At 49.8% G+C, this 14,851-nt stretch overlaps 1 protein-coding gene across 2 annotated transcripts; it reads left to right on the top strand.

Annotated features, from left to right (window-relative positions):
• The first annotated feature begins 6,308 nt into the window (after nucleotides 1-6,308).
• Nucleotides 6,309-14,745, top strand: EIF3D (eukaryotic translation initiation factor 3 subunit D). Of its 2 annotated transcripts, none has more exons than XM_080363733.1 (15): nucleotides 6,309-6,522; nucleotides 6,883-7,017; nucleotides 7,695-7,740; nucleotides 8,131-8,267; nucleotides 8,370-8,455; nucleotides 8,937-9,009; nucleotides 9,142-9,254; nucleotides 9,473-9,605; nucleotides 10,238-10,385; nucleotides 10,638-10,768; nucleotides 11,231-11,316; nucleotides 11,543-11,672; nucleotides 12,154-12,296; nucleotides 13,322-13,602; nucleotides 14,580-14,745. In XM_080363733.1, exons 2-15 carry the CDS (start codon nucleotides 6,895-6,897, stop codon nucleotides 14,591-14,593), a joined length of 1,644 nt encoding a protein of 547 aa, XP_080219859.1. In that variant the 5' UTR covers nucleotides 6,309-6,522; nucleotides 6,883-6,894; the 3' UTR covers nucleotides 14,594-14,745. The 2 variants fall into 2 exon arrangements, with proteins under 2 accessions (XP_080219859.1, XP_080219858.1); XM_080363732.1 differs by having other exon boundaries at nucleotides 6,310-6,522; nucleotides 9,139-9,254.
• Nucleotides 14,746-14,851: the final 106 nt, after the last annotated feature.

The raw sequence follows: 14,851 nt of genomic DNA, 5'->3' as shown, positions 1-14,851 counted from the left end.
GCAAGCAGTGCCATCCCGTGGGACATGCTCGGCACAGCAGCGGAGCCTCACAGCCGCACTGTGCAGGAGCTGGAGCAGCCGCACAGCTCCCGCATTATACGTGGCACTGAGACCCTTACCCAGGGTCCACAGGGGTGGCTGGGGACCATCTCCAGTCTGCCAGGGCTCCTCACTACTTACTTCCTCTCACTCTCCCCCTCCTTCCAGCAGGAAAGCTTGGAGAGGACACAATGACGTAACTCAACCGGACATGGGGGTGTTGTGCTCACTCCTATCCAGGACAGGCTCCAGCCAGCCCAGGGGCAGGTAGGATTTTAGGAGGGGAGAGCAGACAACAAAGCTCTTACCCTGAGCTTCGTGTGGCTGTGAGGTTTGAGGCAGCTTGTCCCAGCAAGCCACCTGCCATCAGCACGCCTCCCCATCTCTCCTCCCCTAAATTATGCAGCTCCTCCAGTCTCTGGTTGGTGCTGGACCAGGAATTGTCCAGGACTATTTAGAGGGCAGATACTTCATGCTTGCAGAGAACAGGGCGATCCTGTGGAGCAGTTTCCACATCAGGGAGCCCCATGGCTGGTCCCACACCTCCCATCCCTGCTGCTCTCCCCAAGGGCTTGGAACTGCTCTGAGTCCCTCTGGGAAGCCAGCGGAGCAGGGCAGATCCCTTCCCAGCCCCAGCTCCTTCCCATCCCCTCCTGCAGAGGCCACAGCAAAGCCTGGCTTCAACTCTGGGAGTTGTGACCTTGGGAACGGCCTCATCCAGAGGGGCAGGCAGTGGACAGGGAAAATGAGAGAAAGAAAGACCTTGGGCTCCTGCAGTGGGAGCTTTCTAGAGCAAGGCTGAGAGTGCGCATCCTTCCTGGCTGCCTCGGGTGCCTGACACCCAATGGGGGACATACGCAGCACGGCTTTGCCAGAAGGGACAAAATCACCCGGCTGACTCCTCCAAAGACAGAAGAGAGCAGATGGCGCTGAAATCTGCTCAGGAGGAGAGGAAGGAATAGCCCCAAGGCTCGACTCTCCTTGTACCCCAAGAGGTACATTTGTCCCCATCCAAGCATGTCAGCCATACCAGTCTCTGACTTACTAAGGGATAGGGAAAGCAAAGGCAATCGCAGGCTTGCTGGACTGCTGCATGTCCCTTGCCCCTATTCTCTTTTGTGGGGACTTTCCTGAGCATCCCTGGGAGGGAATCAGCATGTTGTACATAGGTATCATCTGCATTCAGCTCCTTACTCCCTTGATAACAAGGTTTTGCATAAATAGGATTCGACTCTTCTCCCTAGCAGAAACTGCTTGGACTCTCATTCTGCTTCCTGATGTCCTGCTTAGACATCTTTGTCTGGCTGCAGTAAGCTCTCCAGAGGAGGGACCAGCAAAGCAGGAGCACTTGCAGAGCATGTTTAGTACCAGAAGATTCTGATTTTTCACAGATGTTACCGTAACACTGACGATGTTGAAGCAAATAACTGTGGGCACTTCTGTGCTGGGCAAGAGCCCTTGTAAAGAAATCCCGTGTTGCCTGTGGTTCTGCTCATACATACCAGGATCGTTTTCAGGGCAGTGCAGAATATAACTCAGAACCACATGGCACAGAGCAGCGCTCCTGCAGCTGAAAAGCAAACCACTAGCTCAGCGGTGAGCAAGCATGGTGTGCCTCACACCCTCCATCACCTGGGCCCCATCTTCTTCCCTGCTATTGGTCTAGCTGGATCTACGCAGCATTTCCCAGATGCAGTGGCCATGACTTGCTTCTACCTCTGTTGACACAGGTCCCCATCACCATAATAGCTTGTATCTCCAATGTATTTCTCCTCCATTGAGGCAGGGAAGTGTTGAACCTCCCTGCACAGCATGGAGGTGCCAAACTCCCACTGGGGTGGCTTACTGGGGTGGCTCAGAGGACAGCAGTAAAGCAGGGGTTTGCAGCTCAGCCTGTGGACTCTGAAGCTCGTACCCCAGCCACTGCACCAGCCTTCCTTCTGCAGGCTTGGAGCCAGCAGGGACGCTGCCGGCACCAGCTGCTCTAATTGAGCTTTGTAGAATAAACTTGTGGAATTAGCCTGTTGGCTGCTGGGATAAAATCCAGTGCTGAGTGCAGATCAAAGGACGCAATCTTGCTGACAGTTTGCAGGGAGACAGCTGGGCCCAGGCTCCTTCCACAGCTCTGGAAAGGACAGTGTTTAGCAGTCAAGGATGAGGACAGAGCGTGATACATGCTGCCTCTTTGACGATACATGTGGTCTGGTCCCTGGTGGTGAAAGATACAGAAGCCTTGGGAGAAACCTGACACTGATGATAAAAATGGTCAAAGCCAGGCAAGAGACAGCACAAATTCAGAGAAAGACAACTTTAGGGTGCACCAAAAATCTGTGGCTTTCCCTGGTAGCATGGAAGGAATGGATAATGTAAGGCCAGGCTCTGAGCCTGGTCTACAGAAGCAACATGGGGAAGAAGGGGAAGAAGGGGAAGCAAGAAGGGGAAGCCTGTCCTTGCCAGGCTTATGTCTGTCCTTGAGGATGAGAGTCAGGCCCAGCAGCCATGGGGAGAGCTCAGCATGGCAGGAGGAGGATGAGGGAGAAAGCCTCGCAGTGAAAGCACTATCTGCTACTGCAAATAATATACTCAGCACATTCCCTGCATGAACCGTACTGTGCGGACATGGCTGGTCTAAACACACGCAGCAAATCTGCCAGGTGCCACCTGCTTCCAGACCCACTAGATCGCACAAACAGCAAATTAAAGATCAGATTCACAGCATGTGCACAGTGAAATTGCTTTATGGCTGGTTTTCCAGGGTTCCTGAAAAAACAATCACACATTTAGCAAAAAAAAATGCAAGCAACTGCCACTCAAGGAGGACAGGTTTATAGTTCAGCTGCCAGGGTGCCTGGGAGAAGGATGAAGGTGCTGGGAAAGAGGTCATGCGTTGCAGTGAAGCACCTGGTCTGGGAGACCAGCAGACTGAGAAGGCAGAGAAAAGTGCAACAGGAATGATGGGATGCAAAGAGGAAGGCGAGGGAAGGACAGAGGCATTCCCAGCCTGTGAACGCTGGCCTGTGGCAGGAGCCAGTTCATGTACAGCCAAGGCTGGTTGCAGTGAGAGCCCAGGAGCCAGCAGTGAGTTTTGCTGCTTTAAAGATGATGACAATGACTTCAGAAGAAAAGTCAGACCCGAAGAGGTATGTAGATCACAGGCTTCTTGGCAGACGGAAGGCGTTAAAGCTGAAGACTGTTTCCCTTGGTTTCTGGGTTCTTCAAAAAGCACAGGGCAGTGGAGACTAAGCATATGGCACAGACATACAGTGTGCTTGTTGTTCAGTGAGGAAAAAGAACCCAGACGGATATTTTTGCGGCATTTGTTATAAGAATGAGAAAAGGAACTACTATAAAATAGTGGTTTAATGTGAACATTAGTCTTCCAATCCTCAACTGCCCATTTGAGTGGAAGTGCAGTCACACAAGCTGGAAAACAACCCCTGTCTTAAGGCTTTCCAAGGCATCTTCAGTCAAGGCAGAGGAGATCTATTTTCTAGGAAAGGCCCCTAATATGTTGGATGCTTGGACTTGCTTCCCTTCATTTAAACTTGGGAAACCTCTGGTGACACTGCCTGAGCTGCACATTGTCCTCTCTCAGCAGGAGGAGTCTGGTGCTCAATGCAGAGCCAGCGACAGGTCTCCAATGAGCCTCCAACCATGATGAGGGCTGACGGTGGTGATGGCTTTGGACAGCAACAGCCAGAGTGTTGGAAAGAGCCCCTCTTTTACAGATTTGCTAATCCCAGCACTGAGTCCAAAAACTGAAAAGCAGGAGACAAGAACAGAAAACCAGATGGGAGCAATTTATCTCGGCTGTTCTCATAAGCATCTTCCAGGGAATAGTGATTAGCCTTATTAACTGATTAAGTGATTAATTAACTGATGAACTGAAATTATGGATCAAATGATCGCAAGCAAGTGCATTTTGAGTGTTTTTCCAGGAAACGACGTATCTCACGTGCCTTTAAGGAAAGCAAGAGGCTGGACGGTGAACCATTTGTGGCAGTGGTGCTGGGGTCAGCACGACAGGAAAGGCACTGGCAGCTGCAGGACCATGGCAAAGGAGATGGGAGGTGCAGTGCCTGGCACAAAGCCGAGAGCAAGCCAGACCCGCTCCCTCCTCTCTCCTGGTAAATCTGACCTACATGTGGCAACAAATCTCACACACTCCAAGAATGGATCGTTTTCTTAGACTCTTTCTTCCCCTTCATAAGGAACTGGAAGGTTACGGCCATGCCCAGAGGAGCATTTATCTTGTGCACTCTCTCCTCCGACCCCTGCCTGGACCTAAGTCTGTCCCCTGAAAACGTAGTTCACTGGGCTAAGCACAAACTGCACAGGGTCTGTCGTCTCTGGGAGACAGCAGCAGCTTTACACTCTCTTGTAAGCACGTCCCACAGGCTCAGGAGTGGAGGCCGTGGAAAGGAAGGGACTTTGTTTTATCAGTCTATTTGTCATCGCTTTTCTTCCTTCATTCGCAAGTCCAGTTTTCTCTTGATAACTTCTCACTCTTTTTATCACCATCTCCCAAGCTGTCGGTCCCTCTGAGCCTTTTCAGTCCGTTTCCCCGGCTCAGGAGGGTGAGGGATGGGCGCTGTGGGGGTGACCTGGAGCTGGGATTGCCCTGAGCCACCATCAGCACCCAGCGAGGCAGTTCCAGCAGTAACGTTGTTTGTCTCCAGAAAAGCTGTTTAGGTGAGACAGTTACAAATCGTATTTTATAAACTGGATTTCTATAAGTGGATTTTTTTTTCACTAGTGGGGAAAAGTGCTTTAATAATCTCACTTCTGATTAATGGCAGGGTGTCTTGGCAAAGCAAGAGACTGCTGCGGCTTCAGTTCTTTCACAAGGAGGAATTGCAAGTGGTAAATAAAGGAGAAAATGCACACATCTCTGCCTGGAAAATATTGATCTAGGCTCTTCTTAAGTAAAAGACACCCAGTAAAATTCTCTTAACAGTTTAGCCTGTAAGCTGAGGAGATTGGTAAAGTGGATCCTGCTCTTTGAAGGGGTAGAGAAAATTTCAATCACTCTGGCATGTGAACATCTGAGATTTAACGATTTATTGCCCTCATGCCCTGAGAAGAAACACTATCCCAATTACAGAGGCAGGGATCTGAGGCGCATGCTGTATTACATGACCAGTTCACAGTCTCCTAGAGGGGCTGTAGGGCTGAATCTGAACTTCCAGCCCTCGATCTCCCCTCCAGCAGGTCAGGGGAAGCCATCAGGGACAACGCAAAACCTTCAGCACCACATTGTGAACGCAGCAGGGGCAACGGCAATTCCCATTCTCCACACATCTTTACCTAAGTCAAGTGTTTTGTAACAATCTCTAAAACACAAAGTGGTTGAATGATCACACAACTACAACGTGAAAAGTACCTGCTTTTCTACAAAACCATTGCGTAGTTCAGAATATATTTTTTATTTCAAGAGGTTTGTGTACAAGAAAATTCAGAGGCGCAGCAAAAAGCCATGTTTACTGTCCTGACATGTCCCTTTATTGATACACTTCTTGTCCAGAGCCCTGTAAGTCTGTCTCTATCAAAGTCATAAATCTCTTAACTTCTGTCTCCATTTTATCTGTAAAAACAGGAATTTACCTACTAGACTTCACAATAATTCCATCTCATGTCTGTAGAACAACCTGGCACAACCACATGGGCAGCTGCATTTCTTCATTTGACTGAGGATCAGTATTATTCCAATACATGACATTAGGCCATATAATTTGAATTCTAGTTGTTCCAAAGGGAAAAAAATAAAATATGTATTTTTCTGATTGGGCTGTCCCTTGCGTGGCCACGAAGCCCAAGTTATCTCTGTGAGATTAAAGGATAAACAGGAAGTTTATTAGACAATTTATCCCATCCTGCTGCTATCAGGCGAGCCAGTTACACCAGGACTATTCCCATTAGACATTTTCCTACAGCAGGCTTCGGTACTTCTGCTGCGTTACGTATTTCTAGGAGCTTTAACCATCATTACTGCCCGATAAGATGTTTCCGTGGCTTCGCCACGGTTTGTTTGAACCACCAGGCTCCGCTGGGCTCTCCGCACACACCGCAAACGATGTTTTCTTCCCCTTTATGACAATCGGGTACAAATCCAACGGCTTCACCATACACCACCCCGGGCTTTTCCACTCAAAAGCCAAACCCAGGCTTTTTAATCCATAAGGCAAAGTCACCATCGTTAACACCACCCTCTTCCCACTCCTACGCGCTTTCGTTAATTGAGCGTTCATTAGTTAGGAGGGACCGAGACCTCTGTGACGTATTCCTGGAAGAGGCACTTTACGGCAGCCGCACTCCGCTCTTTTTTTTCTATTTTTTTTTTACTTTTACGACAGTGGCGCTGCCGTCGCGCGGCGCTGACGCAGCAGGGGCGCGCCGGGGCTGAGCGGGGCCTGTTCCCTCGCCCGTCGCCGCCGCATCCGCCGCCGTATCCGCCGCCATCGGGGCCGTGACGGGGCCGCGCAGGTGAGCGGGGCGCCAGGGCCGGCCCTGGGTCCTACCGGTACCCGCCCGCTGGCATCGGGACCCCCGGCTCCGCCCCGGCGCTGCCACCGGTTCCGGTGGGGGCCGGGCCCCCGCCCCTCCCCCTGCACGCACACACGGTGGCCGGGGCGCCCCGTCCCACCCCGGCCGCTCCCCTCGGTGCGGGCCCGGCTGGCGGACGTGGCCTCTCCGCGCTCCGCTCGCGGTGGCTCCGCGGCCCGGCCTGTACCCGCGGTCAAGGCCGCGCTCCCCGGTGCCCACCGCAGTCACGGCGTGCCGGGGCTCACCGGGCGGCAGCTGAGGGTGCGTTGGTTTGTTTGTTTGTTTGTTTCCTCTTTCTAGAATTTAAAAAAAATGGCGAAGTTTGTGACACCTGTGATCCAGGACAACCCCTCTGGCTGGGGCCCCTGTGCCGTGCCCGAGCAGTTCCGGGACATGCCCTACCAGCCCTTCAGCAAAGGAGACCGTCTGGGAAAGGTACCCAGGCCTGCCACAGCGCCCCGGGATGCTGCTGAACGGGGCCTGGGCACCTTCTGACATAGCACCCGTGCCTGCTGCTGCCGCGTTTGGCTTCTCACCGCCATGGCTGCTTTTCTGACCCTCGCTCTGCAGTACATCCTTACATTTTGCACTGCTGAGGAGACCTTATTGTGGCCGTTCAGCACTTAAAATGGGCCTATAAGAAAGATGGGGACAGACTTTTTAGCAGGGCCTGTTAGGATAGGACAAGGGGTCATGGTTTTAAACCAAAGGAGGGGAGATTCAGGCTGGACGTGAGGAAGACATTTTTTACAACGGGGGTGGTGAAACACTGTCCCAGGTTGCCCAGACAGGTAGTAGATGCCCCATCCCTGGAGACATTCAAGGCCAGGCTGGACGGGGCTCTGAGCAACCTGATCTATTTGAAGATGTCCCTGCTCATCACAGAGGGTTGGACTAGATGAGCTTTGAAGGTCCCTTCCAACCCAAACTGTTCTATGATTCTGTGAACAGTTTTCAGGGCTGGCAAGTGGACGTGGAAGTTGAAAGATTAGTTCTGGAGCATACAGCCCTTTTTGCTTCTGCTGCCTGAAGTCCTGCATATATAAAGTCAGAGGTGGGGGGAAATGTCATGTTAATACTCGCTTACTTTGACTGTTTATGCTTGTCCTTAGGTGGCTGATTGGACAGGAGCCACGTATCAGGATAAAAGATACACAAGTACGTGTTTGGTGGCTGCTCACTTCCTATGAAGTTTTCTTCAGGCGTCATTCCTGCTTTCATGTCTCACACCCGCTCTGGTGGTTACCTGCACACCTCAGCAAGGGAGGGACGCTGCTTAAATTAAGAAGCATGCCTCACCCTGGGGAGAGCTCCGTGGGGCTCTCCTTGTCCTTAGGGCTTACTCCAGATATTTGTACTGGCTCACGACTGGGGCTTCTCAGGGAGGCGTGGAGCCGGGCAGAACCATGCTGGTATAAGTGCAGGAGTCCTAATTCATGCATCAAGCTTAGGTGAAGGCAGTTGGAATTTTGGGAGAAAAAGGGGAAAAATGCCAGGCTTTTTTTTTGGCTAGAAGCTTGGTGTCAAGATGAGTTGTTTTATTTCCAGACAAGTACTCATCGCAGTTTGGTGGCGGAAGCCAATATGCATATTTCCATGAAGAGGATGAGACCAGCTTCCAGCTGGTGGATACAGCACGAACACAGAAAACAGCGTACCAGAGGAATCGTATGCGATTTGCACAGGTAATGTGCGTTTTCAGAAACGGGCTCAGAGGAGAGCTTTGACGTCACAGAACTGTTTTGCGACTGACATCCTTTGAATTTTCCTTTCCTTTGTTCCTGCAGAGGAACCTTCGCAGAGACAAGGACCGTCGGAACATGCTGCAGTTCAGCATGCAGACGCTGCCAAAGAGCGCCAAGCAGAAGGAGAGGTGAGGCCTCAGATACAAGCACATTGTACTTGGGTAGGAGTGTGAAAATATATTGCTGATAAATTTGTGAAGTTACTGTAACAAAGCTCACTAGAGCTAACAGCAGAAAAGAATTTCAAGTCCAAAGTTTTGCTGATGTCATTGGTAGTTACAAGCATGGTTTTCAAAAAGCTACTGAAGAATTTAGAAGGATTTTTTAATCATGTTCAGAAAGTTAACATATTTTAAAGCAGAGCGTACTGTTTCTGAAAACTGCATTGTGGTCTTTGGAGGCGAAAATATTGAAAGAGGTTCTCAGAGTAAAGAACAGAACTTTTAGTGCCTCATGCATCTGGGTCAACAGGCAGCTCAGCAGATGTTTAGTGGCTTGGTGTCTGAAGGCTCTGCTCTTCTGGTGGTAATTGGGAAAGCACAGGAATGGTTGTGATATGTCGGAATCTAGAACTTCCTTTCATGGCTTTTCTGATATTTGTCATTTTAGGGATCGTTTGCGCCTGCAAAAGAAGTTCCAGAAGCAGTTTGGAGTGAGGCAGAAATGGGACCAAAAATCACAGGTAAACTGGCAAGCTTTCTGCCCCGTGTATCGGTTTGGTTTCTCCGGCTGTACTCCCAGGGCAGCTTCTCTTGCACAAATCCTGATGTCTCTGTTTCTCTCTCTTTCCCTCCTAACTCTGGCCGCACAGCAGAAGCCTCGTGACTCCTCTGTTGAAGTTCGCAGTGATTGGGAGGTGAAAGAAGAGATGGATTTCCCTCGGCTGATGAAGATGCGCTACCTGGAGGTGTCAGAGCCGCAGGACATGTGAGTTTCTAAAGCAGCCGTGTTCTTGCTGCCTGAACTGACCGGAATTCTGGAAAGCAGGAGGGCAAAGGGTCTCCTGACCTGGTCCCAGTATTCGCATTGGGATGCCCAAAGCAGGTGGAGGCAGTGGAACACCCAACAGGCCCCTCAGTCCTGTGTGGTTTGTGGGTGGTGTTATCTGCAGGGGGATAATCCAGATGGTCCTCTTACCTCTGCAGAGAGTGCTGTGGAGCTCTAGAATACTATGACAAAGCATTCGACCGCATTACAACAAGGAATGAGAAGCTGCTGAGGAGCATTAAGCGCATCTTCCATACCGTCACTACTACTGATGACCCTGTTATCCGAAAGGTGTGTTCACTGGTTTGTAAAACCCAGTAGTGTGTTTCTCAGCGTGTGCTCTTGTTACAGACCTGCTGTCTTGTTCACACCAAAGTTGAAAGGTAGACGAAAAAAACCCAGATTCTTAGGCTTGCAAAGAACAGAAACAACAACAACAAAAACATTGGCTGGTATCATCATTTTTCCTAGGTCCAAGGCAGAGGTAGCTGCAAAACTAGGAATACTGGGGCCAAGGAAAAGCTGTAATTCTAGAGAGGCAAGCAGACCAGTACTTGAGCTATGCTGGGAAAGAAATTTCCATGTCAGAGAACTGGTTCTTGAGGTTTCTGCTTTCAGAGATGAGAAAGGCTTGACATTTCTCTCTCTGATCTAATCAGCAACAAAGAGCCCTATCTTTTCCCAACAGAATTCTTATTTTGTAGTGGGTTTCTTATTTTTTCCTTGTTTGGGTTAGGCTGGACCTGGATTGCTGGGTAGCAGCTTGTGGTTTGTCTAGCAGTTGATGATGTACCTAGCAGTCCAGCTTCCTCAGTGTGGGAGAAGAAATTCATGGTGGAGTTTGCTAACACTTCTGATCCTGGTTGGAGAAGGGAAGGGCTGTTGGTTCTTGTTTCTGAAACAGTTCTCTTCTGTACCCATAGCTGGCTAAGACCCAAGGGAATGTGTTTGCTACAGATGCCATCCTAGCCACACTGATGAGCTGCACTCGCTCTGTCTATTCCTGGGACATCATTGTCCAGAGAGTTGGATCCAAGCTTTTCTTTGACAAGAGGGACAATTCAGATTTTGGTAAGGAAAAGGCCTGAAAGAAGTTTCTGTTACAGTACCTAAAGGGTCTGATTTTCTTTATGCCTTTTTTGAGTTAATTCTATGGCTCAGTGTCCAGACTGAGATGCCTGGAACAACATGATTACCACAGTACACTTGGTAGCTGTGGGGGTACCTTCAGTATTGATCTGCTCTAGTGTGGGGTGAGAGACTCACTGAAACTGATGTAGTTACTCCCCAAGTGCAACCACTTGTGTCTGGTTTTCTTTCCAGACCTCCTGACCGTGAGTGAAACAGCCAATGAACCACCACAGGAAGAGGGCAACTCCTTGAATTCTCCACGCAACCTTGCCATGGAAGCTACCTACATCAATCATAACTTCTCCCAGCAGTGCCTGAGGATGGTAAGGTTGAGTAGTGGGGTCCGTGTTTCCAAGAGCCTCAAGAAGAGACTTCATTAGGGATGGTTTAATAGAGCACAGAAGTGTTTTAACTGACAGAAGTACTTCACACTCAAGTTCTTACAGTTTTGAAAGAGATGAGATTGCTTCTGGTGAGCAGTGTGACTTTGTTGTAGAAAGATTTTTTGCCTTTATTCCACAAAGCAGAAATCCCACTGCCACTGGTGAAGCAGGCAGGCTTCTGAGTATGCTTAGTGAAGCTGGAGTGCCACTAGAAGTAATGCTTTCAGCAAAGTGACTAATGTGAAGATGAATCTTCTCATCAGCTGTCTTAATATTCCAGTTTTTCCATATAAGGGAAATTACCTACTGTTTCTATAAGATAATATTTATCCAGTAGGGAAGAGATCTCTCTCTTTTTTTCTTTCTTTCTTTCCTAACATGCCCTTGTGTTTTCTTCTGTAGGGAAAGGAGAAATACAAGTTTCCCAACCCAAACCCATTTGTGGAGGATGACATGGATAAAAACGAAGTAGCCTCTGTTGCATATAGGTATGTCGATCTCTCTGATGCCTGGGTTTGGCAAGGGGGCAGGATGTCAGCACAATACGAGGCAAAACAAGTCAGGAGTGTTACTGGTAGAAGCTTTACCATGAAAGGGATTCCTGGATGTCCTCATAGTGAAGAGGTAGAGGGGGAAAGGATTTTGCTCTGTCGTTGGTGTGGGTCTGAAAGAGAACAAGGGTCAGAAATAACCTGCTGGATTCTTTTTTGTCAGGTACCGAAGGTGGAAGCTGGGAGACGATATAGATCTCATTGTCCGCTGTGAGCATGATGGCGTGATGACAGGAGCTAATGGCGAAGTGTCTTTCATCAACATCAAAACGCTGAACGAGTGGGATTCCAGGGTGAGGAAGAACGAGATCCCAAAGCTAGCTCTTACTGCTTCACTGCTGCCTGACATGCCAGGTACAGCAGGCAAGATGAGACAAACATTGATCTGTTCCCCGCGTGGTTACATCCCACTGAAGGCCCGTAACTTTAGTGGACAAGCAGTGCTGGTGGGATTCTCTGCCAGATGCGAGGTAGCTGGTTTGAACCCTCTTGTCCCTAGGTGTCTGGCACAGTAGTCAGTCTGTTTCCCTGCTTCCCTCATGAGTGCTTCCCTCACAAACTTCCCTTCCTGACCAATGCCACGAATGTTGGCTGATCCCTGCTGGTTGCTTTTCCCCTTTTCCAGTGCAAGGACTTTCCCTGTAGGTTGCTCTTCGCGTTTCCTAGGTCAGTTATCCTAAGATAGAAGAAACTTCCCTACATATTGTCAAGGTGGCTGAAGAGCTGACTTCTGCTGGCTTGTTAGGGTGACCCTGGTTTTGATTCTCCTCTCAGTACTGCAATGGAGTAGACTGGCGCCAGAAGCTTGACTCTCAGAGAGGAGCTGTGATTGCCACAGAGCTGAAAAACAACAGCTACAAATTAGCCCGCTGGACATGTTGTGCGCTGCTGGCTGGATCAGAATATCTTAAACTCGGGTAAGATGGGGTTTTCACATCAGACATGTTTCAGGTGTGTTTCGCATGATTTAGCCCAGTTTGTGTCAAAGTGAACCATGTGTAGAATAAAAAACCATAAAATCACCCCACATTTTGAGTGGCAAAGAGGAGAAGGCTTGTGATGAGCCCACCAGCCTTGATGTAAGGTGCTTCCCCTCAGCATCTGGCTGATGTTTCCTCCACTGTGACTGACCTTGTGACACCTCACATGCATGACAGGCAGGGGGCCCCAGCAGCTCTCAGCCTGTTTGCCAGCAAGGGAAATAAATGCAGTGACTGTGCTACCTGTCAGGGATTTGATTGAGATCCTCAGTTCTCCATTGATGAGAAATAGTGTGGAGGTGGTAGTATCACCACAACCCATTCCAAACTGTCAGCTTAAAATCAGTTGCGTCTGTGCCCCACTGTGGATGACCCAGGTGAGCTGCCTTGTGCACTGGCTGCTCCCAGGTGTCCCATTTCCCAGGCGTCCTGGGTTTCCTGTGGTTTCCTTGCGCAGCACCAGCACAGAGCTGGCAGATCCCTTAGTTAAGCCTCCCATTGGTAGCTCTCACAGCAGATGACATGGCTGATTATATATAATTAAAAAAATATATAATTCTATGTATATTTCTGTACAAAATATTTATCTTTTTTTCTGTGGATGGTGAACAAGGGGCATTTGCTAACTCGGTTCTGCAGTCCTAGGATCCATCCTCAGATACAGGACTGATGCATTTGCATCTAAGTCCAAACTCCCCGCTGATTGTGCTGTTGACTAAATTTTATCTGTGGGACTAATTCTTCTCTGTCTTTTGTACGACCCCATCTGCTTCAGGATAGTGGTGTGTTACTGATTGACAGCTCATAGCCAGGAGATCCTGTTAGCATTCAGTTTTAGAGTATTAGGATTTTTCCACCCAGAAAACAAGACCAGAGTGATTGCAGTACTTCTCTTGGTGTCATTCTTCTGCTGGTTGGGCTTAATTTCCTGATACCCTTCTGGCTTCTTCCTGCCCCCCTAGGTACGTGTCCCGTTACCACGTGAAGGACTCTTCCCGCCACGTGATCCTGGGCACACAGCAGTTCAAGCCGAATGAGTTCGCCAGTCAGATCAACCTGAGCATCGAGAATGCCTGGGGCATCCTGCGCTGTGTCATTGACATCTGCATGAAACTGGAGGAGGGGAAGTACCTCATCCTGAAGGACCCAAATAAGCAGGTGATCCGGATCTACAGCTTGCCTGATGGCACCTTCAGCTCTGATGAGGATGAGGAGGATGAGGAGGAAGAAGAGGAGGAAGAAGGTTTGTAGTGTACTCAGTTTATGCTTTTAAGTGATCTGCTGGTCTGGACCTATGGTAGAAACCAGAGTGAAAGAGTGAGATCTGAGTAGCTCAGTGACGGGAGGAGTGGGGCTGGAGAATATGTGGTCCCAGGGTTGGGCCTCGGCAGTGGAAAAGGTGTGTGTGAGTGACATTGGGAGTGCTCAATTGCTACCAGAGAGTGAGAAATGGACATGTTGTGCCTCTGTATGGATAATGGGCAAGGACTGGTTTTAGCAGGGGTGAGGAACGCAACACAGATGCAGAGCACTGACTGGGAAAGTGGAGCTTGCCAAGGAGACTCATTCAGCAGACCCTGAATTTGGGGGGGTGGGTGCTGGTTTCAGTGAGTACTAGGATATTTTTTTACTACAGTTGTAGAAATCGGAGTGACTGCGAATTGACACATTTAAAACGCGTGGTGACTGATGGAGGTGACTCAGTGCAGACTTTCAGAAAGTGAACGCTGGAGTTGTGCAGTCACTAGTGGGTCAGTCTGGGTGTTTTGGGGGATCCGTGGTGCTGCAGAGGGCAGCTGCTCCCCCGCCTAGAACAGTCTGTGATCTCCGATGTGTGATCTGTGTGTGGCTCTGTTGACAGTGGGGAAACATTTGACCTGGAACTCTTGTGATATGACAGATTTCTTCTAGCTTTTTTCTTTTTAGCCTGTGAACTAAACCTGACTGCTCTAAGTTTTACTATGGGAATTGTAGGTCACTGTAATTTGCTCAAGCATGTGAAGTGTGTAATTGCAAATGACGTGTGTGTGTCTGGGCTGAGGGACAGGGGGGCAGGGGAGGTGGAGACAGGCACAGGGAGGAGGGATGAATCACCCCAAGTCTCAGACTTGTTCTTGTTCTTTGTGGCATTTGCTGGAGAGAGGGGGTTTGTTTGGGGGAGTTGGGTGGTTTTCTCACCCCAGCTGCACTCGTTTCATTGCTGTTTCTCTTCTCTTTCAGAGGAAGAGAGCTGAGCCCTGGTCAAGTCTGCGGGGGCTGCGGTGTCCGGGTCTCCCAGCGTGTCCCTGCCGGTGCTGGGTTGGGCGGTGGCTGCGCCGTGTGGCCCCGGCCCTTCTGCTCTCAAAGTGCATCAGGAAGGAGGAGGAAGTGGAATAAAGTTCAGTTCAGTGGCGCTGTGTCTGCGTGCCTGGCTTCGGGGACCCGCCCCCGCGGCGGGGGGAGGGGCGGGGCGGGGTCCGGGGCGGGGCCGCGGGCCGCGGCGCTGGTGTGCG

The sequence above is a fragment of the Nesoenas mayeri genome (genome assembly GCF_963082525.1).
Source record: "Nesoenas mayeri genome assembly, chromosome: 1".
In the NCBI taxonomy this organism is placed as follows: domain Eukaryota; kingdom Metazoa; phylum Chordata; class Aves; order Columbiformes; family Columbidae; genus Nesoenas; species Nesoenas mayeri.
Note: the sequence above shows the minus strand (reverse complement) of the source record. Positions and strands in the feature narration are given on the sequence as shown.